Source organism: Ambystoma mexicanum, chromosome 3p (genome assembly GCF_040938575.1).
Source record: "Ambystoma mexicanum isolate Mex_15411 chromosome 3p, UKY_AmexF1_1, whole genome shotgun sequence".
Lineage (NCBI taxonomy): Eukaryota > Metazoa > Chordata > Amphibia > Caudata > Ambystomatidae > Ambystoma > Ambystoma mexicanum.
In genome coordinates this window covers 546530310-546554062 of record NC_090925.1, presented here as the reverse complement: position 1 = coordinate 546554062, position 23753 = coordinate 546530310, and the positions used below count along the sequence as shown (strand labels likewise).

General features: G+C 49.2%; 1 protein-coding gene across 2 annotated transcripts in view; it reads left to right on the top strand.

Moving 5' to 3' along the window:
- The window catches only part of STAU1 (staufen double-stranded RNA binding protein 1), a 1155286-nt gene that overhangs the window by 832842 nt on the left and 298691 nt on the right, over positions 1–23753 (top strand). For both annotated transcript variants that reach the window (XM_069651277.1, XM_069651276.1), the window contains one exon: positions 20474–20790. In XM_069651277.1, coding sequence (XP_069507378.1) covers positions 20474–20790 — 317 coding nt within the window. The remainder of the gene's footprint in view (positions 1–20473; positions 20791–23753) is intronic.

Sequence of the window (23753 nt, the reverse complement as noted above, 5' to 3'; positions counted from 1 at the left end):
TGTTATTTCTAAATCTGTCTTTACCGCTGGAACACTTCAAGATGATTAGTCCTGCGCACATAACCGAGTCTGTGTGCAGGGCACTGGATGTGTTACCTGGACCTCAAGGATGGTAATCTCCATGTACCCATCTATCAACGGCATCGGAAGTTTCTGCGGTTCACAATTCTCAAACCACTTACAGTACAAGGTGCTGCCCTTTGGCCTGAACTCGCCCGCTTGTTGCTGCACAAAGTTGATGAACGCAGTGGTGGGCCTTCTCCACTTGGAGTCCCATCGTCTATACCCTTAATTGGATGACTGGCTGGTGATGGTGGGGTAACCCTAAAGGGGTTGTGAGCTTCCTGCCTGAGATTGGCGGATATCCTTCATCAGCTGGGGTTTTCCCTCAACCAGAGGAAATCAGTTACTACCGTAGCAGAAACTGGTCTTCCTAGGGGTGCATTGGAACACTACTGTGCAGCGCATGTTCCCCCACGTCCGAGAGGCTTACCTCCCTCTGCAAGGCGGTGAAATACTTTCTGGCCAACACATCCACCTCAGCATGGTGGTTCCAGCACATTCTGGGCCTGATGGCCTCCTGCGTGCTATGAGAAACCCGACGGTATTCGCACTTCTTTTTCACCTGGGTCCTCTGCTCAGGTGGCCAGGGCACAGCCATCGCCTTTGGATCCAGACCCTGGGGGTGGACCAGTGCGGGAGGAGCACCTGGGTTGAGGGACCTTGGGAATTGGGAGTGGGATTCCCACGGGAGAGACTCAGTATTCCCCTTTCCCTAATTATCAAACATCCTATTCTTTCCAGACCCAAGCGGGATATTGTGAATCTTACCCTGTCTTCCCCCACCCCAATTTCAAAAACCACTGGGACGAAGAAGAGTATGGGCAGTCTCCATCTTGTCCGATTAACGAGGACAGGCAGAGTCAGGCCTCCCTTTTCAACCACCCACACCTGAAACTGGTTAAACCTCCCTACCAGTATAAAAGCCAGAGCACAGGAACACAATCTGAGCGAGCTGGGGATGCTGGAGAGTGCAGATAAGCCAGAGGGAGACCAATCAAGCGGAAGAACGTGGAAGGTATGGAAGGGGAGGAACTGCGCAGACACTGGACCTGTGAGTGCAGTGAGAGCTGTGCCTCCAGGGAGCCACACCAGGGGCAGCGGCGGTTGTCTGGCGGCACACACATCAGAGCTCCTCCCCTGGGTGAAACTGAAGTCCATGCCTTTTGAGTGGCAGATGGTAGGACCCTGAACTCAGTGAAACACCCCCTTGTGCTCCTGTTGCTCCCAGACTGCAAGAGTACAGTTTCGGGGAGCTGGTGAAGTGGGAGCAAAATACAAGGAACTGCATTCTGGGACTGGAAGTCAAACCATTTCTTTTTGAAAACTGAGAGGGGTCCGAGCCTGGCTGAGGGAGACCCTTGTGTGTGTGAACATTAAGGAGGGGTCCAAGAATCCAAAGAGATTTTGGGAAGAAGTCGAGAGCACGGCGGGAACCCGGAAAGCCAGAGTGCAGAAAGAAGCCTCGCAATACCGAAGGGGAACGTGGAGCCGAGACGCTGCCTCAGTGCTGGCGAGAGGCTGTGGCTTGGCTAGCGAGACGTATCTCTAGGAAATTAGGAGAAGTCAGGCTGCAAGCTGCTGATGATGCCCTGAATGAAGGCGAAATGCAGGAGTACTGTGAACACAGCAACCAGTGAGTTTCCGAGAATGAAAGAAACCTGGTGCATGGAAGTGTCAAAGGAATGAATGTGAAATACATCAAAGTGGTCATGCAGAGGTTAAGCAAAGGCCTTGCACAGTCGAAAGTCTTCAATTATCGAAGGAAGAAGGAATTGTGAGCAACGGGTCCGAGCCCTGCTGAAGGAGATCTGTAAACCTGTGTGTTAGGCAGAAACCTGTGCAGTTCCCTTGGGGACCACTGCAAGAAGATTAAGACTACAGGAGTAAACAGTAAACCCAATTGGTAGCAGCCTGCACCGCCCAGATTTACTTGGTAGCTGTGGCTGAGCAGTCAGAACTCTCTCAAGATGAGTAGGGCAGTATGTAGAGTATACACAATAGGACTAAAAACACAGTAGAGCAAACAAACACTGACCAGAGCTTTGTATCAAAAGTATATAATTATTTATTTAAAACACACTTTATGAAATACACTAACACTCTAAATCAAAAGCAATTTAAAACAGTCACGCAAAGTATATACACCTCCCTTAATGAGTATTACACAAGTCTAAGTTAGCACACCACTTTTTGTCACAACAGAGGTGAGCGCATAACATAGATGGCACTCCAATAATTCGTTACTTGGAGAGAAAAAGGCAGGTCATAAAAATAAAACAGTTCCCAATACTTTTCTAAGAACACAGCAAGTTAAGAAAGGCAGAGTATACTGTAGAGCCAAAGTTCATAGGGCAGGGCCACTTTAAATGGAGCAAGGTGGAATGTGCCCAAGATCACACAGTTTAAATGCACTAAAAGTCTTTGCAGAAATGCTCAAAAAAGGAGGTTGGTTCAACAAGAAAGATGAAGTTAGAAGGTCTGGGGGCCAACCCAGGTGAAAAGCCAAGGATGTAAGGGTCACCTTTAGCGATTCGAAGAAAGGGAGGCCAGGCGGAACACAGTACCCTAAAGAGTGAGGAAGCTCCAGCAGTGGCAGTTCCTGGCAGTGGTGGCGGTTCGTGGATTCGACCAGGGGAAGAGATGATCTCGTCGAGGAAGAAAACGTGGAGTCGTTGCACTGCCCAGACATGAAACCAGTCGCAGAGTTCGTCGGTTAAAAGGTGCGTTCCTTTTATTCACGGTCAAAGTGGTGAAGCTTGGCTATCCGGCCGCCGGGTTGCTTGGCACGGGCGATTCGACCAAGGGACGTCCTTGAAGGCGAAAGTCAAACTGGTTGATTCTACCAGCTCAGAGGAAGAAGACTCGTTCAGCAGAAGATCTTCTCTTGTCGTTGGGAAAGTGGTGAGTTTGTTGCAGCAGGGCTCCACCGGTGGTGTCGTTGTTGCGGATGGCTCAGCTTCTTCCCTCTTTGGATTTCTTAGGTCCCGTGGCGACGTCTGATGTTCCAGTCCCAAAAGCCCTGCTTTTATGCAGAAAAACCCCCTAGCTGTCACTCATACATGCAAAGTGGGCCAACTGGGCCAATCAGAACAGAGTGCGACTTGAGTTGCTAAGGCAACTCAGTCCAGGGTGCCAAAACCCCCACCCACACATCCTGTGGAACCCAGACAGAGTGGCACCATTTGGAGGGCTTCTGTGGAGAAGCCTGCCAAAAAGTGGAACAAAGGGCCCGACCTTAGTTAGAGTTACAGAGACGGACACGAACGCCATTTTAGAATTGTGTTCTGGCGAAAAGACCCAACAGGTGATTTTATATTAATTAAATAAACCGGCGGTATCTTAACATTGCACCAAAAAGTGGTGCGTTTAAAATCAATGGGAAAATGCCATAGGAAAATATTCCGGTGGAATATTTCGCATGGTAACCATTGCCACCAGCCAGAAACTCGACAAGGGGGGACTGGACAGTGCCCCCTTGAAAACAGACCTAGGGGCAATTGAATTACCCCTTCCAGTACTTCCACAATATGATGGTTTGTACTGGTTCTGTTCACAATTTTGAACTAGTAAAGCCAATGGTGACTTTACATGCCCTGGGAGACAGTAGTCAGTCCCATGGTATGGAGTCTATGTTTGGGGGTCACTATGACACCCCTGTGTTACTGCACTGAGGGTGCTGTGTAACACCTATACAAAACAGATGATACCCTATGGAGAAAAATACCCCATTGCCCATAAGCACACAAAAGTCAAAGCCATATAATCATGCCTAAGAGTGGGAGGAAAAGAGTCTCACTCTTAGCAGGAGAAAAAAACAAACCCGAAAAATTCATCAAAGCTGCTGGGGGACTCACTAGGTTTGCGAAATTAGCCATTTAAGAGAATTCTCCCTAACATTGTGAATAAGGACTCTGAGCCCAAACAAGGGAGACCAATTGTGAACATTGTGCTAATGGGGTCTGAGCCCGAATGAGGGAGATCAGTGGTCCGAGCCCAATCGAGGGAGACCAATTGTGAATGATGGGTCCGATCCTGGCTGAGAGAGGCCCGGGGTCCGATCTCAGCTGATGGAGACCCACTAGAAACCGTGAACCCTTAAACTTGTGAACTTTGAAAAAACCTGAAGAAGAGAAGGACATTTGTTTTGTTTGTGTCCAGGCATCCTTCAAACAAGAGACTTTATTTTGGGGAAAAGACTTGTCACAGAAAGCCCTGACTTATGCCATGAACTGCATCTTCGAGCCACAGAAGCCAGAGTGTGTTCGAAGCTCAAGCGTGCCACCTTCTCCCCTGCTGAAAACGTGGGGAAGGTAACACATTTACTCAGCCATTCCAACCTATTATTTTCTGAACACACTCTTTTGCATACATCATTTTCTCACACAATTTGTATTGAGAATTAAGGATTGGCAATTGGTTTATTAGTATAGGCCCTTTTTATTTTGACAAGACTCCACTAGGACTGCCTTTATTTTTACTTTGATGGTTGTAGCTTGCTCCCATCCTTAGATTAGGGTTATATAGGCGTTCATCCAACCCTTTGAAGTTCAATAAACACCCTTGAACTGTGATCACGTGTCTGCCTTCACTGTTTGATACCATGCCTTCTTCGCAGTTCTCACTGTGCCGCGCGCTCTCCTCAAGATGGTGCGCTGTCGGCTCCATCTGGTGGCCATTTGGGATCAGGAGACAGGGTTTCATTCGTACAGGATACCAATATCACCGCTTCTGCTGCCCGATCTTCGCTGGTGGCTAATGTAGGGCAATGTAGCATGGTCCAGGACAGAAGCCCTCTTGCATATCAACCTGCTTGAGCTCAGGGCAGTGGGCCTGGCCCTCGAGGCGTTCATGCTACTCATCAGGGACTGGTCTGTTCTGGTCAGAACGGACATTTCAACTACAATGTTATACCTGAACAAGCAGGGTGGCGCCTGTTCCGCCCCATCAACCCCCCCAAGGCCCTTACCTCTACATGGAGGCGGTTTCAACCTGGGAATGTGCCCTTTTGTACGGGATTTCGGCAGTCCACCTCCCGGGAGACAGCAATGCAGAAGCAGACCAGTTGAGCTGTCTGGGGTTAAACACCTATGAGTGGGAGTTGCACGACGACTCCTTATTGCCCCTGTTCGAGCATTGGGAGTTCGCGGACCTGGATTTGTTTGCATCCCTTCGGAATGCCAGTGCCCCCTGTTTGCATCATGGGCAGGTCGGGGGTCACTGGGAGACCTTCCAGATCTGTTGGTACAGCCGCAGGATTTATGCGTTCCTGTCCACCTTCTGCTCCAACGGACCCTCTGCAAGTTCTGGGTCTCTGTGTGTTGCAGCCTCATACTGGTGGCCCCCCACTGGCCTTTTGAGACCCTGTTTTTCGGATCTGCTGCAGTTGTTCTCCCAGGGTCCCATCCATCTTCCGATTCCCCAGCGCGGTGTCATGACTACCAACGGAACTACACTGCAGGTACACACCCTCTTGCCAATTCCAGGGGTAGTTTGCTTCATCCGCAGTCCTGTAGTACACTCAGGCACAAAAAGACTAATATGAGGGAAAATGCAAGGTGGACCGTCCTGGCACGCCTGGCACTTGTTGCAGCCAAAAACATTACAGGGGCTAAGTTGCATTAGACATCAGACTTCCTGGTACACCTAAGATGGCTGTTCTATAAGCCATCGGATTCCCGTGGGGTGTTTTCTAGTTGCTGGGAGTGGCTGGCTATATAAGCCCCGGCCAGACTTTCAGCCCTGCTTCGCGTTAAACTGCTAACGCAGCATAACATTTACCAGCGAGTCTCCGTCCTGCAATACAAGAAGAAACCGCATTTGAGAACAAAGCTTTCATTGGTAAAGAGGACATAATATCTCAGAACTCACCCTGACGTTGCATCCTGGGTCATCTCTGGTGGAATTTCCAGCTTTTCACCCCTCAGCAGACGTGTGTCCCTCGATCCCGAAGTCTTCAGACCACTAAACCCAAACTCCTGAAAAGAAAGACAGACAATGTTAACAGGCAAGATAAGCAGGCAGCGCGCACAGTTCTAAATAAGCATACTTCAACAGTGCTTTTTATTACTTGGAACTTACCCTCTTAATGAGTAGCTGACTACAAGCTGCTCCGTCGGTCGAACTTTCCTTTCACTGCAAGCAGCTATCTGCAAGAGTGAAACGCGCGCTTGACATACCGCAAGCATTAATCTACACCTTTTGAACATCAGAGCCCAGGTCCTCGTGGAACAACGCGGACTGCTGGGAACACATAAAGGCAGCGCAGAATGGCACGGACAGTACTTGAAGCCTGATACAAGGCCCCTGAGCATTACTGGCAATACTACACTTCTCAAACCTTCAGAAGATAGAAGCAGCACCCTCGAGCCACAGCAGGCCTGGGTTTGAGTACCAGTGAGGAAACTGGTAGAGTGCATTGGCGCCCTTGCGATTGATAGCAGGATGGCGAGCCCACCTTCTTCTACTCTCAGGTGAGCTGAGCACCTAGGGACATTAAACCCATAGGGACAATAAGGGAACTAGGTAAAGTCTGGGGAAGTGAAGGCAAACACTGAGGCTCATGAGAATACTTGTTCCCTCATATTAGGTGCAGTCCCGATCGCCCCAACCCGACGCTCAGCAATACCAACCACCTTGAGACTCCAGGCGCTCCTACAGAGACCAGGTATGCGTAACACGCGGGCTTCCTGATGCAGCAGGGCGGGGCAGTGGAAAATCTGGACCCGGACAAACTGGCCCTGGCGGCCTGGTTCCTGATCAGCTGAGGCGTCGGCACGCTCAATTTTCAGATGACAACTGGGACATCATTCAGCAGGCCAGAAGCCCTCTACTTAGTCCCATTATAAGACCAAATGGACTAGGTTCTGCCATTGGGCTCATGACATGGGGCTGGACCCCTGTCACCTGTCCTCTTAGATGACGTACTGGCTTTACTCCTACATCCCTTCCCCTTTCCTCCATACTGAAGGGGCGTCCCTCGCTAGGGACAAGAGACTGAACCTTTTTCACCAGAAAAACCCTTCCCCCATGAAATTTAGAGGAGCACGGGGGTACGGCCCTGGGAGCATGAGCTGCCCTGGCTCCGCCCACCAGCGCTACTCCCCAGTCCGTTTTCCGCATCGACAGTAATGGGCTGATTTCACCAGCGCTCCTGGGTTTGACTTTGGCCTTGTAATACCACGCTCTCTTCCCCAGATACTTTCTGCTGTCTTTTTGTCTTTTTATTAATCAGGTACTTGGTCCTCTGGCGCCACACTCCTCCCCGCCGCATGTCGACATCAGCAGGCTTCAGCTGGTGTCCAGCCTTCGAAGGGCTCTTCCCTACGTCTGATCCCCATGCTCTTTGCCTCCGCTGCCTTGGCCCCGACCATGGCTGGGAGGGGTGTATTGTGTGCAACGCGCTTACAACGCATGCTCTGAAGAACAGGTTAGCTCGGTGGAGGGAGCTCTTCAAGAAGGCGCCTCCAGAGGACTTGAAGGACTTCTTCAGACATAAGTCAAGGCCCAAGGTGGGGCCGCTTTTTTCCATCGCACCCCGCAAGGGCGACTCCTTCCCAAAGAAATGGCCGAGCTGGAGGAACCTTTCAGATTGGTACTGACGCTATTTCAGCTACCGGCCGCTAAGCTGAGGGGTCTAGATCCTTCCGGAGACGGTGTTAAGGGACTGCAAGGTTCTTTTACCGGGTGTACACCCGAGGGGCTATGTCCTAGTACTGGTCAGATGTCTGAGGGGGCGCCTGCACCTACCACTACCGGCAATATTGCTAAGGGCAACACGCTACCAGGCCCTGTCCTGAGGTGCAGGGTAGGTCTCATGCTCCACCGCCAAGAGTCCTGGAGGAGGCCGGACCCAGTGAGCCAAGCACTGCGACTGTGGCGCTCAGATCGACAATATGGCTGCCACACCGGACAAAACGGCAGGTCGTCCAATACCACCCTTTGGAACAGAACAGGTGGGAGAGCGAGTTACAAGGTGGGACTGGTGTCAACCAGGTACGTGGCCTACAGCTTATCCATCAGCATTGCAGGGCAGGCTTACCCTGCAACCGGAAAGACAGTCTGCACTGGTCCCAGCAGCCGCCCGCTACCCCGTCAACATCACCTGCCACCCCACCGGCCTGTGAGGACAGGTTCTTTGAAAAGTTCCTCACCCTCATGAGATCTCCTGAGATGGGGGCCATCCTTCGGGATGTGATCAGGGACATGCTCCCTCCACCTGCACCTATAGTCATTCCTCCTATGGCTCCAGCGCTGCAGGCCCCGGTGCAGCCCCTGCTGCCCTCGCCGGCTCCTTATATTCCGGCTCCCCTGCCTACCACAGTTGTCGGTTCCACACCTGCCTCCGCTGCAGCCTCCAGCTCCGGTCCCCACACAGCAGCCCTCGGCGCCCAGCACTCCTCACCTGCTCCGGACCAGTTGGACACCCTGGTGGACACTGACGAGGAAGAGGACCCCAACACACCGTCATCAGCCATGGCCTTCCACGAACGGCTTGCAGGTTTGGCAGAGTACTTGAGGCTTCCTCAACCCAAGGTTGAACAACCGGAGGCGGGGTTCCTGGCCGAGGTCCTCACTCTACGGCCTGTGGCTAGAACGGGGATCCGGATGCAGAAGGACTTTGTCGCCTTGGCCAAAAAGGGGTGGCGTAAGCCCCACTCGGCCCAGCCCGTCAATCAGCGCCTCAACGCCAAGTATAGGCAAAAGGAAGGGGATTCACTCTTGCTGTCGGCACATCCTCGACTGCACTCTTCTGTGATTGCTGCAGCCTTACTCTACTCAAAGCCTCAATCGTCCTCGGCCACCTTGTCCTCTGCGCTGTTAGGCAAGGAGGAGAAGTTCTTGGAGGCTTACGGAAAGAAGCTTTATTCCAACGCCTCACTGCACCTTCGTCAATCCAACGCGGATGCCATGCTGACAGCCATTAACCAGAGGCTTTTCCGGGAAATAGCCGACTTCTTTCCAGAACCTCCGGTGCAGAGCCAGGCACGTTTCAAGGCGGGACTGGCAGAGGCTACATTGGTGGCAGAAGACATCATGGAGTCCACCGTGGCCCACATTGATACCTCTGGCCGGGTCATATGCATCGCACGGACATAAGGACGGCCTGGCTTCGGTCTACTAAATTCAACCCAGACGTCCAGGAATGCACATTGGACCTTCCATTCGAGGGGGGTGACCTCTTTCACTACACCACCGACGAGTAACTAGATAAATAGACACAGTTCCCAAACTGCAAAGTCTTTATCCTTACGAAGGCCACGCCCAAGGCGTACACCCAGTCGCATCAACGCTCCGATGAGGGGCAGGAGTTTGGCGGGTTCTGGGGCTTCCAAGAACAGATGTCTAGGCGGCCTGACCGTTCTCCGAGTCAGCACTGGCGTAAACAACAAAAGGGGCTTTGTTCAGTCCCCCTTCTCTGCAACAGCCTCGGAGGAAAAGAAGGCAGGACGCGCCCCTTCGGGTCCACGTGTCTCTGGTGGGGGGGCAGGCTTACCATTCACTCAGTTTTGGCGTCAGAAGTTCGCGGAGCCCTGGATCCTATCGGTGGTGTCTATGGGGTACCATCTACCGATTCCTCCCTCCTCCCCTCCACTCCCACAGATTGAGATAGCAACTCTCTTGGCGGAAGTTCGATCGAGAGCCAGGCAGTGGAAGAAGTCCCAGCAAGGCTTGGGCATCTACTCCAAGAGTTGTCACCATACAAAAGTACCACCATGCTGGCCTGACAGTTTTTGGACCTCTCCACCCTCAACCTCTCCCTCTCTTCAGAAATTCAAGAAGGTTACGCCAGCACTCATAGTGTAAACACTGTGCAGGGGAAACTGGATGTGCTCCCTGGATCTGAAGGACTCTTATCTACACGTACCTATTTGGCAGCCTCATCGATCCTTTGTGCAGTTCAGGATCACAGGCTGCCATTTCCAATACAAGGATCTACCCTTCGGCCTCAACTCAGCCTCCAGGGTGTTTACCACACCAATGAACGCAGTGGCGGCCCTCCTCTGGGCCACCATGTCTACCCATACCTGGACGACTGGCTCGTCAGGGTGAGATCTCCGGAGGCGGTGCATCACACTTCCTTCGCTCTTATGACCGCTCTCCACGAGCTGGGATTTTCTATCAACCTCAATTCTCAGCTGCAGCCTAGGCGGAGCCGGGCCTTTCTGGGCCTCATATGGGACACAAACTCCGAGAGTTTTCCCATCGGAGGACAAGATCATGGCCATCAAGAGTAAGTCACTTCCTTAGATGAGAGGTGACCTTGGCCTGGTGGTACCAGCATTTACTGGGGATCATGGCAGCGGTCCTACTGGCCATCCCCCACACGAGACTCAAGATGAGATTACAGCCGCACTTCCGTTTCATGAATCAGGAGCGGGGCTCCCAAGTGGAGCTTGTCAGCATTCCTTCTTCTCTCCACCCGGACCTCACTTGGTGGTCCAGGGACTGCAACCTGCGCACTGGCAGGCCCTTCTGGCAGGCACCCCCCTCAGGTCACCATCACCACGGATTCCTCCCTGGAAGGCTGAGGGGGCTATGCTGGACGTGTCCATTGAGTCTGGTCCCTGCAGGAGCAGGAATCTCGTATCAACTGGCTGGAGCTGAAGGCTGTCTGGCTAGCTCTGAAGGCTTTCCTTCTGCTCATTGGGGGCAAGGCCGTCCTCATCCACGTGACAACTCCACCAGCATGTATTATGTCAACAAGCAGGGTGGCACCAGGTCCCCTCCACTGTGCATCCTAGCAGTCAGCATGTGGGACTGGGCCCTGGAGAACATCTACCTGACTGCAATCCACCTCCCGCCCGAGGGAGTCAAGCCTGTAAGCGGACCGGCTCAGCAGACTGAGAGCGGACAATTACAAATGGCAATTGAACAATTCGGTTCTGATGGGGTCTTCAGCAGATGGGGGGATCCCCAGGTGGACCTCTTTGCCTCCTGGTCCAACAGGAAGTGCCAGCAGTTGGCGTTCTGGCAGGGGTAAGTTCCCGGCTCCCTGGGTGACTCATTCCAGATACAGTGGAATGGCATGACAGCATATGCATTCCCTCCCACACCCCTGATCCACAGGATGATCTGCAAGATAAGAGAAAAGTGTTGCCTCTGCATCATGCTGATAGCTCCATGGTGGCCGGCAAGACCATGGTTCTCAGAGCTCCTCAGTCTCTCGGACAGGCCACTCATTCACCTGCCGCTGGGCCCAGCTCACCTCCTCTCGCAGCAGGGGGACAGGGTCATCCACCCTGCTCCACAGAAATTAGCCCTTGCAGCGTGTTTCCTGAACAGGTCACACTGAAGCAAGCATCTGAGCCTGTCTCAGGCTAACCTGGACATCATTCAGGGCTCTAGGAGCAGGGTAACTAGGAGCCAGTACAAGAATAAATGGACCAGGTATTGTCACTGGGTGGACTCTAAGGATATCGACCCTCTTAATTGCACATTGGAAGATGTGCTCTCATTCTCGGCACACCTCGCTCACTCAGGGTTGCTAATAGACACCTGCTGCACCCACTTGGTAACCGTAGGGGCCTACAGGGATTCTGAGGCATAGGTCTCACCAGGCTCTACCCACCCATCAAGAAGCCACACCCCGTGTGGTATCTCAATGTAGTGTTGGGCGCCCTGGCGCACAAACCTTTCAAACCAATGGCGTCCATGGACATCAGATTGGTCACAATTAAAATAGCTCTGTTGGTGGTTCTCACCTCTGCTTGCAGGGTCAGCGAGATCCAGGCTCTGTTGACATCAGAACCCTATACTACTTTTCACAAAGATAAGGTGTGAATGCACCCCGTGTTCCTACCTAAGGTAGGCTTCGCTTTCCATCTAAACAAGGAGATAGTTTTACCTAAGTTTTTTGCCGATCCTAAAGACTATGCTCAGAGGGTCTTAAACTGTCTGGCTGTCAGACGCGCTCTGAAATTCTATCTGGACAGGACCAAGAGCTTCCAAAAGTCAGACACTCTGTCATCTTCGGGTGGGTCAAGGCCAAGTTATCAGGCTTCCAAGGCCTCTACAGCAGGGTGGATGGTTTTGGCCATCAAGGAGGCCTATGAGGGGCAGCACAAACTACTTCCAGCTAACATGCACGCCCACACTGTCAGAGTCAAGGCCACGGTCGTCGCATTTCAGCGGCAGGTCCCGTGGCAGGTCATCAGCAGGGCGGCCACCTGGGCCACCCCTTCGGCTTTCTATAAGCACTACTGTTTGGACGCCGGCTCTAAATCAGATGCGGGTTTCGGACAGGCGGTTCTAAGAAACTTGTTCGGTTAAGGAGCGTCTCCTCTCCACCCTGGGGCTACATTCAGTTGTAATCGCCCATGCAGTATGGAGGAAAGGGGACGGGACATAGTAGTAATTAATAGTTACTCACAGTAGGGACTAACGTACTCCTCGTCCATAGTTCCCTTTCCTCCATACGTCTCACCATCTTCCCCACTAACAATACTGGAGTCATTAGGCAATGTTAATATTGTTGATGCGTCAATGGGGACTGAGTGGCACCAGTGGGCGGAGTCATGGGAGTGCATGCTCCCAGGGCAGCGTGCCTCTAAATTTAAAGGGGAAGAAGGTTTTTTCTGGTGAAAAAGTTGTCTCCCATCCCATAGCGAGGGCCACCCATGCAGTATGGAGGAAATGGGACTATGGACTAGGAGTACGTTAGTCACTACGGTGAGTAGCTATTAATTTTCGGCACACCTGGCTTGTTCTGGAGTCAAGGTGGATGCTTGCTGCATGTATTTGGTGGCCATCGGGGCTTACAAGAATTCCCTTGAACATGTGTTTTCTGCAGCCAACTCGGTTACGGCCCGCCTTGTCTAGGATTTTTCCTCCGGTGCATAGACCTCATCCGGTCTGGGACCTCAGTGTGGTTCTTTGCGGCTTTGCAACGCAAGCCTTTCGAGCCGATGCCCTTCACCACGTTTCAAATATGGCCATGGGCAAACCTGTTCCTGAGGGGATTCATGCTCATGTGGTCAGAGCCAATGCCATGGCCGTCGCGTTTCAGAGACGCACGTCTTGGGATGTCATCAGCAAAGCGGCTACTTGGGGTCACTCAGTCAGCCTTCTGTAAACACTACTCTCTGGACACCAGCTGCAGAGTTTGGTCAGGTGGTTCTGATGAACCTTTTTGTTTCATCCTAGTAATGAGGCAGGTTATCACCGCTCCACCCTATGGTTCTTGCTGGGTAGAATCACCCACAAGGATGGAGGAAATGGGATGGTACGTATGAGTAAATAATGTTACTCACCCTAGGGATTAGAGTACTCAGTCTCCTTTCCTCCATACCTCCCACCCACCTTCCCCCGCTAGTATACCATGGGCTAATAAGTATAAATGTAGTCAGGTATCTAAGCGTCGAATGTGTTCAAAGGGGACTGAGCTGAGGCGCCGGAAGGTGGGTTTTGGTGGGGCGTTCACACGGGCAAAGCCAAGGCCCCTGCACGGTATACTGAATTTAAAGGGGAAGCTCAATTCTTTGCTGCCAAAGCTTCTGGTACCGTCCCCATGTTGGCGGATACTCACAAGGATGAAGGAAAGGGGACTTTGGACTATGAGTACATTAGTCACTATGGTGAGTAACTTTAATTGTTCGCCTGTCCTTTGGCCATTTTGTATTTTAGTCCATCTTCCTGCCCTCTTGAAGCTGGATTTGCCATATGTGGTAAGGCCTTTCCCTGGGAAAATACCAACATTCTTGGGCAAAGCAGCAGTGTGTGTTTGTGGCTTTATGTGGGGGCTGGGACCATCTGGTCCCACTCCACATCCATGCCAAAGTACCAGTTGCTGGGCAGATGTTGCTGGAGGCTATCCATGATTGGATAGCCAATACCAATTTGATTGGGGCAGATCCTTACCATTTGTGGACCTGGGCGCGCTTCCAGTCCATATCTTGGATTAAGTAGACTCCTGCAGCCATTCCTGCCATCACTGTTAGAGCCAAATGCTCTATGAAGAAGAGCAACCAGTGATGACTCAAGGACGACCCTCCCTGCAGCTGAAAAACACCAACTCCAGTGAAGTCTTGGTGACACCCTGCTCGGGGATCTTTGCCTTCTGAGCCTTTGAAAGTGTCGAAGGATCAACTGATGGACTGGCCAGGTCTCTCCTGGGCTATTCCACTACAGCAGTCGCGGTTTCTGAGTGCAGCCTTGGAACTTGGAGGATCTTCAACTTGTTCCTGTGTTTTCAGCCTTCTTGCATCTACAGAAGCTGTGAATGACCTGCTCCTTTGTTCGTCCCTGGAAGATTGCATGTCGCCAACTGACTGGTGACTCTTGTTGTAATCCATTTTGTTTGCTTCCTGCAAAAGTCTTCTCCTTTTCTTCGCCTGGGTGTTCACCTGGAAGGTGTCTCTAACCGACTCCTAAGCACTGTGACTGCACAAGTCTAAATCCTGCATCCAAATGTGACTTTTGCACCCTGGACCTTCCTTGATCAGATTAGCACAGAGGACTGTACCCAACACGTTCTGGAATCTCAGCCATGGTCATACATTGTCCTTAACTACTCTTTCCTGGCTTTGGTTGGTGGAGGCCTGGTCAAGAATCACTTTCTTGATCTGTCCTGTTGACTGGGATTGAGTTAGTTTGCTTAACTGAACTTTACTTACATCTTTGGATTTTTGATCATAACCACTGGCATCGTCTAAATCTCTTAACCTACCAAAATGAAATGTTGTGGGCACCAGTCCAAAACCATTTTAAGGTTGGGCTCAATTAGGTATTCTGTGGTAATTCGAAGTGTCTATTAATTTTATAAATACAAATACTTACCAGTGTTTCACTTGTTGTTGTAGGGTATGCAACCTTTCTTCTGTATAGATCTTGTTTTATAGTAAGTGTGTGACAATATTTGACTAGAGGTTTTTGTGGGTTAGTGTGCAGTTTCAAGGCCTAATAAATCCATGTATTTTTGTGTACTTAACTTTATAACTTGAATTATTGATGGTGTTCTCTGTTGACCCATTGTAGCCCTACACCATTTACAGCCCTCCTGAGAACTCTGCCTTGTCTCCCTTCTACCTTGCATATGTTGGGGCTGGCTAGTGGTGAGATGTAGTTCTAGAATCTGGCCTGGTGGGCTGACTTTAGGAGGTCTCCCTAGTTATGATGAACAAGTAGCTCAAAGAGGTTAGCCCAATCCCAATAGAGGTAGGTGGATGAGCCGTCCAGGCTTAGTCTCAGGTGAGTTTGGGTGGGGACAGGGGCCTGCAATAAGGCCACACAGTATAGCACACGATAATTCAATTTAGACAGTCTTTATAACAATACAGTACTTATTTTAGGTCTTATGCTCACATTGTGAATATACATTATTAGCACACAATACTGTATCATACAAATATATACAGTCACCATAGGTTCACTTAATAAACATCAGATAACCTAATCAAGCAAAGCAGGCAAGTAAGTTAGACGCATTAAATGATGGGAACCAAATCACAAGAGCAGTACCCTAACTTGAGAAGTCCAAAACGTGTGATGAATGGGTCCTTGTGCCACAAAGTCACAGGGTTCAATACAGTGTTTCTTGGCAGTACAAGTTCTCTTTAGAAAGGATGCAATTGGCTTGTGGTGATAGTTTGAAAATATTTCAGTTATTCAACAATTTGCCAAAGGAAAGGTAAGTAGTCTCCCTTCTTCCACACCCAAGGCCAACCCAGGGACAGGACATTTGGCCCAGGTTCGACGACCTGAGCTGAGTGGAATTGGAGGTAGGAGACAAAATGACTTGTTTCCAATGGTATCCTAAGGAGGATTGGGGCAGGCACACTGATGCTTACTTACCCCTCTGACTCTGATTTTCTCAGATGTCTTTGTGAATCGTCTAGGGGTCTCTGGGGGCTCCATCTTCCTCTAATGGTTCCAGTGAGAGGCGCATAGGAATTGCGGGTTTGAGGATTCTTGTGGTCAGCTGGTAATGCAAGATGCAACCCCTGTCAGTGCTGGAATGCAGAATCCAACGATGCAGGCCTCCTTGGGACATGTCACTGGATAGAGGGAGACCAGTTTCAGCCACAATCATGGTTTATCTGTGACAGGCGTCCTTCCAGTCACGGTCACAGTGGCTACTCAGGGGCAGGTTTCAGTGAGGGTGGGAAGCTGAAACCTTGGGAGAAGTTGACTTGTGGCACAAGCTGGTGACTGCCAATGTTCCTGACTTCAATTTTGAACAGCAATGGTTTTGGCAAGGTAGCCCACGGGAGAGCTGGCCAATCCACTGGGCAGTCCAGGGACACTTCCGAAGACACTGAAGGACTGGATCCTCAAATGCGTTGAGACTACTTGGTCCCACTAGTCAAGGGTCAAAGCACAGCTCAAGGTCTTTGGAGATCATGCAAAGCTACAGGTCTTCCCTGGGCTGGACACAGGAAGGCATGCTGGGCCACTTTAGGAATCTACTTCGGATCTTAGGTAGGCTGCTCTTCTTCGAGGGATTGTGGGCTCCAGCGTAGATCTGAATGGCTCGAGAGGTCCTCCTTTTATCCAACATTCAAGCTAGAAGCAAGTCGTAGCCCCCCAATGGTAGAGATCTACACCATCCAAACTGCCAGTCGCTGTCCAATCGGGGTCAACTTGGTTCACATCCTCACCTGTAGCAGAGACTCTGGCACCAAGGATGTGGACTGGGACGAAACAGTACGAGCCCCCTTCTTTGAACATACACACTCAAATGCTCAGTAGGCCGCGAAAGCCGCAGCTTTCCCAGGCAGGTGCTGGACTTTATGAGGACTTTACTGACCTGAGATGGCAGGAAAGCTAAACTATAATATGAGCAAAGAACAAGCGGAAATCTTGTGACACGGCCACTAGCCACGTTTAGCAGCCATACGCAGTAAACACCAATGTGCACTCTAAAAATAATGCGAAAATTGTACAAATGTAACTGCTGCCACCAGCTTGTATTTAGGCATGTATAAAAGTAACCACAAATCCTGTGTGTAAAGGCTAGGGTGATAAACAAGTATCCCCCTTGCACTGCATTGTAAGATGCTGTGTGCAAGGTTACAAATGCAAGAATTCAAAAGGGCAAACAGTTTCCCAGTACTGATAGTATGAAGGACTGATCAGTTTTGCCATAACAAATAGGGGGGAAGTGAATCTGAAGTCTTTACTTCTCTTCTAAAAGACAGGACAGTATCAAAAACGGAGCAAAAAGAATGTGATTCCATAGGAAATTATGGCAGGAATGTTGCAAAAAGAAGAATCTTTCCCAAAAGCTAGTCCTCAGTTTACATAATAGGATGGTCTCCCAAAATCCACCCTGGGTTGATTTTGGAAATACATTTTTACATCACACTGTCACACACCCATGTCTGTACGTCACGTCTGGTAGGCACATCAATAATGTTTAAGTGGTGAAGGAGACTCCAGCTGCAGTTTGCACTGTTTTCAGCATTGCTCTTGCTGATTGTCCTGCTGTCATCTCCTTGTTGGTTGGCATTTGCAAGTGAGCTGAACGTAGACAGATGGACACCGAAGAATTCCACAAACGCATGAAAGTGAGATAAACAGAGGACTGAATGCCTGAATTCAAAACAGTCATTTTGACGTCTCGGGCAATGCATGAGTCTGCAACCAATCTAGAAACCTATTCAAAAAATGAAAGGAACCAATGACAGTGCAGAAATGAAAAGGAAAGCATAGCCTGTACTATAAAAGTGATAAAAAAAGAGTCAAGAGAAAAGCAGGTTAGCTGAATAATGATACAGCCTTAATAATTCACTGACTCGCCATGAAATTCCATGGGTTTTTATTGAAGTATGGCCAGAGGTATTTCGACAATTGAAGGAATGTACTTCCAAATATAGATAGGCAAATGGTTCAACCCAAGGCACCGACTGTAGAAGGGGTTTGGGAAGTGGTACTGGGGCCGTTCCTGTCCTTACCATCTCCCAAGAGGTCTTCTCCTTGACCCAGGCCTCCATACGCTCATGTTAGTGCTACTGATTGGTAAACCCTACTGTGTAGTAGCTGACTGAGCCTAACTTGCCCTGCTCTCACCAAGGTTAGTGTTCTAATAGCCATTGCGGCATGCCTTGCAATTGCTCTGTAGGATTCGGCTGTTTTCACTCATGCCCACCATCACTCTACCCTTCTACTCTACCCACATCTTTTCCCCTGACTCCTCTCCACCAACCTTCTGTCCCTTCAAACACCCTCGGCCCCCCTCCTTCCACTCCCTCGGCCCCCCTCCTTCCACTCCTGACCCCTTCCTCTTCCCTGACTGACCAGCTTTCCCTAGCCAATCATGTTCTATCTTTCCCTCCTGGGAGTTATATGTGCAAGGGGGAAGTGTTAACAAGGGAGCAAAGCCCCACCCTGAATATTTTATATTGAAAAAAGTCATTCAATAGGGTCTAAGCCCCCCCCCACCCACTTTTTCCATGTGGGTTTGCCATGTAACAAAGGTAATGGCGGCCAGTATGGGCAATATTCAAATTTATTATGAGGCCTTCAGTAGCTGCAGAGTTACCCTGGTTTGATGAGGGTTTGAATCCCTCTAAAGAGTAACTGGTGGTATAGTGTAGCTGCCGGGCTGCAGAGGCTCACTGCTGCTCCCCTGCAGCACTTAATGTCTTTACTACACGTCTTCTTTGGCCTCTCCCAGCAGATCTTGTAGTGGTGCTCCATCTCTGCCGGTAATGTAATTCAGGAAATGGATAGCCTTCTGTTGGATTTTCGGGTTGCAGTTTCTCGGCTGCTGGTAGACTGCTTCATATTGGGTCTCATGGATTGCTGTTCCATTGTGTTATCATTCCACATACTATTCTCTTCAACAAAGAGGAAAAGACTGGGCAGCATCTTAAGGTAGAAGCATGGTGTGAGACAAATATGCACTGCCAACATATAAACTGGCACAAGGGACAGGGTAGGGCTTGTGCCCCCCCCCCCACCCCAGTTGCCTTCCCACTCTGGGCAAAGATTAGCTCTGGACTGCTTTGTGGTGAGATTCCTTCTCTGGCCTTGCCACAAGGAGTACAGAAGCTAAAGACCAAAAAGCCAATCCATGCTGACAGTTTGAGGAAGTCGGGAGAGGAGTGGCAAAAGCCAGTGCTAGCTAAGAGTACTAGATTGGGTTGAGACCTAGAGTTGGCCTTCTGTGAAGAACCTTGAATCGCCTAGGACTGCAAGCTTGGCATTTTTGGATTACTCTGGGGAGAGACCAAAGGATCTGGTACCTTATGCCTCACTGCGCATGCCTCTTGTGAATGGCACTGTTATACTCTATGAAAAGTATTATAACCCTTAGAGAGGATCAGGACAATGTACAGATTAGAAAGGGCACTATATCCCCTAGTTATGTCAATTAGTGTGAAGGGCACTTCATCCCTTACCAAGAGGAAAGAATGTGCGCTGGCCAGTCATGTAAAATAGGTCTGAGCGACAATGGGAAAATACCCTGAACCTCAGTGACCTGGGGAAAATAGTGGGCAGAGCTCTATATGCCTGTGAAGGGCACCTGTCGTTAAGAAGCGGCATCAGGCTTGTCTCTGGTATTCTGTTGTACGTTAAAATTCCCTTGTGGAGGCCAGTATCCCCTAGATAAGGACACGACCATCACCATACTGTGCATCTCATCCTGATGCTCCCATATTTATTTATAGGTTAACCGCTAACCCTTATAGATGTTTATCCCAAGCTTTTCCCATTTTTAAACCTCCATTTCATTTGTGTGTTCTGTCAATTAGCCACTTGCGCCAGGTCAGTGCATCCTCCTTTAGGGGTTTTGTTCGGTATTCCCCATCACCACACAATTTTACCAGGAGACAGGCCTTCTCTTCTACTCCCCAGACTCTGCAACCTCCTCCCCGTCAACACCAGACTCTTCCCCTCGCCTTCTACAATTCAGGAAGGCCCTCCTCAAGGACTGGCTCATCCCAAACACGTAGGTCCACACCTAACCTCAGAGTGGGTGATCTACTCACCCAAACCCCCTGTTTAGTTCCTTGATGCCTTGTACATGCCTTGCTGCAAAATTGTCCACCCAGCCCTGTTGCTAGCTCCCCCACTCCCTTGTATCTCCGATTTCCCCTCCGTGCCTGTCCCTCTATGACTTAAAAGTTTTTTGTTTTTGTTTTACTCCAACTTTTAAAGTTGTCTGTCGCATTCCGAAGCTAGGTCCATGCTCAATAAATACAAAACAATAATAATTTAATTAAATTATGGAGTACAAAAAACAAGATTTCCTTTAATCTCGCTTTTCTTTTGGATTTCATGGGTGCCTGTTGGAGAGTTTGGTGACCATCTTGCTGCCAGAACAACCACTTAGCTCTACCATTATTTGCAAGTACTTTGTTGGTTTGGAAAAAGTTGCCATGTACTGTATTAAACTATAGCCACTTTGTTTTATATTTGAAATGTTACTGAAAAATGTGTACCGACGCACCATTTTCTTTTTTTCAAGGTAATAAAGACGATGAGTTTAGGATGCCTTATCACAGCCATCAGCAACTTCCTGCTGGTATTCTTCCCATGGTACCTGAAGTCGCACAAGCAGTCGGAGCCAATCAAGGACATCACACCAAAGAGTTCAATAGAGTAGCCCCAAATCCAGCCAAGGCAACAGTAACTGCAATGATTGCAAGAGAATTATTATATGGGGGCATGTCTCCAACTGCAGAGACCATATTGAAGAATAACTCTTTGGGCTATGTTCCCCATAGCCCTCTGGCTAGACCTTCTGAACAGTTGGACTATCTTTCAAATGTGCAAGGAATACAGGTAATCGTTTTTCAGTTAAAATTAGGAATACGTTAATGGTATTTGTAATGGTGGGTGCGTGCAACCAATGAGGCTGCTTTACCATCTGGCATAATCCTGCATTCTGAGCAAGGCGATGGATCTCTCGGCCTCTGCAAGCATCATGACCTTAGATTCCCCATGCTCCTGTTAGAAGTATCTCTCTTTTGGCAACTTTCTGTCCATGTTTCTATGGACCCCAAAATGGTATGCTTTTGTTTTTGAACCTGCCATGACTTTTTACAGGGAAGTGAAGCCTTCAGCTTAACGCCCAGGCATTATGCAAATGTTGTATGGGGAAACTGATCAGTCTTTCAGACCACCAGTACTGGGAAACCCAGTATCCCTTTTTGTCTTTTTACTATTCTTTTTTTTTCTTCAACATTGCACACATCATTTTATAATGCAGTGGGGATACATTTGTAGCTCCCTAGCCCTTTACACTTGAGATTTTTGGTTCCTTTTATATTTGCCTAAAGACAAGCTGGTGGCAGCAAACCTATTTGTGCATTCTTTTTAGTGTTTACCACATATGGATACTAAACGTAGCTAGCACCCTAAAATGTCTGTGCCATTAGATTTTCCTTGTTCTTTGGCCATATTGTTGTTTGGCCTTCTTGGGTCAGGAAATCCCATATAAGGTCATACACTAGCCCGCAAAATCTTCTGCTTTCCAGGGCTAGTGATGCCTTGTTGTGTGTGCTTGACCCATGAACGGGGTGGGCAATCTGGTCCCACTCCACATCCATGGTGCCTGAAAGTCTAGGTGTGTGGCATGTGTGAAACCCACATTGGACCCTACTTAGACCACTGCTGGCTGTTTGAATGGTGCAGATTCTTACCATTGGTGGGCTTAGACTTGCTTCCAGACAGGATTTTAGATCAGAGGACTCCTGTAGCCAATTCTTCAGATCTGCGTTGGAGCCATGTATCCTGTGTAGACAAGCAGCCGACTGAAGATCTGTGGATGACTTCTGAGGAGGCCCAGCATCCCTTCATGCTTTTGGCCCAGAGAAGCCCTGCTGGAATACCTGATCTGCGAAGGCCCAGAGTGGTGCTTCAAACGTTGGGACTGGTGGGACCAACCAGTGGCAGCTTGTTCATGAGGATCCAGCTGCCCTGAGCCTTCGGAAGTGTCCCTGGACCACCCAGTGGACCACCTTGCTAGAACAGTCACCGTTCCGCATTTTCCACCGGAACTTCGGTAGTCGCCCGCTTGTGGTGTAAGTCATATTTCTGCCGAGTTTGTCTCCCAGCTTTAAGGGATCTTGCTCCGGATCGTCTTTTTTTTTCTTTTTAAAAGAAAACAGATTTTATTGGGGTTATCCCATTCTGAACAGAGTCCGGCTAACTACCGGATTGACAAACCATGACATCCGCAAAATTACAGGAATGTCTGTTTTCGCCCCTCCCTTCAGGGCGACCAAAAAGCCATAAAGGGTAACTGCGTTTCTAAGGTTAGAAGTGAGTTTAGTCATTCGCAATGTAGTCCATGCTTGGTCTAACCACAAGTGCGTTGAGGGAGGCTCTGCTTGCCTCCACGGCTGGAGAAAGGCCAATTTGGCAGCTAATCGAAGATGGGCCAGAAGTTTTTTTTTTTTTTAAGAGGAGGTGAGCGATGAGTCCAAAACATCATTAAATCCCAGGATACACTGTAAGGGGTCATGTGGTATCTCCACCTTGTGTGTCCTTTAGCACCTTCAGCCAAAAATCCTGTATCAACGGGCATCCCCACAAAACATGTAGCAATTATCCCTCTGTTACATCCCCTCCAGCACATTTTGGAATTGCTTGGGTAAGCATGATGAAGCCAGGTGATTTTTTAAATGTATGTATTCATTTTATTTATAAGGCGCCAGAAGCCTGCATGCATTTCTGTTCCATCTAGTTCAGTATCTTGGGTTGGGTCCCGGCTAAGTGGGGGCATACCATAGGTGCCACCCCCCTGTACATCTTTTCCCATTCGTCTGAAGTTAGTGAGAGGCCAAGTTCACGCTCCCACCTGTCACAGTAGGATCTGTGTTCGGGAGTGACTAGAGAGTTAATTGATTTACCAAGGCTGGAGATGAACCCTTTAGAGTATGCGTTAGGGGTGTTTTCCTAAAGTCCACTTTAGGAAAGACTTCTTAAAATGATCCCTTGGCATACAGGTCCCCAACTCTTTTTATAAGTCTGTGCTACCCAAAGAATCTTGGTAGAATGGCAGAGCAGCCAGTCCTATCGTATGAGGAAGATGTGAGCTGTGGGTAAGTACACTGAATCCAGTAGATGCAATAGTCCAAAGAAACTCTTGCACAGTAAATGTTATATTTAAAATATGCATTTATACTTATTTACACAGGGAAGGTAGATACATACTTATTTCACTAACCAGCAAACACTGGAATTCTTTTCAGGGGGGAATTACTTTAGTAGTAGGGACTTTATTTGTAGAGTATGACACTGACAGTTTTACTGTGTTATCGGTACTACTGCACACTCTCGTTACTTTACAGACAAACTGTAATTTTTATTTAGTTAGCAAAACTACATCCGATAGTCCTTTTGGAAGGAAAAAAGTTGGTTATACACACAGCAGCAGTACTTAATATGATAGGTTATTTATAACGCGCTTAATACCCAGAGGCTTCTAAGCGCGGACCCGTGGATCGAACCTGTTTTGCTCCGTGTCGTCTTGCTTCCAAGGCGAGCATGTTGCCCCTGAGCTATCCTCCCAATCTAGAAAACACTTTTCCTAGCTTCTAACGCTTTCAAAGTCCATTCCGTAACTTTACGAAAAAGTCAGTGTAGGAGTGGAGCCAAAGTCTTACAAAGTAGCAGAATAAGCAAAGTTCCTCAGGATACTTTCAGTGTCTAGGATAAGATACTTAGCAATATAACACGAATTAGGGGGCCCTGAAAAAGGACTCCCTGAAGTTCCACAAGCTGGCAAGCTTAGGTCAGAG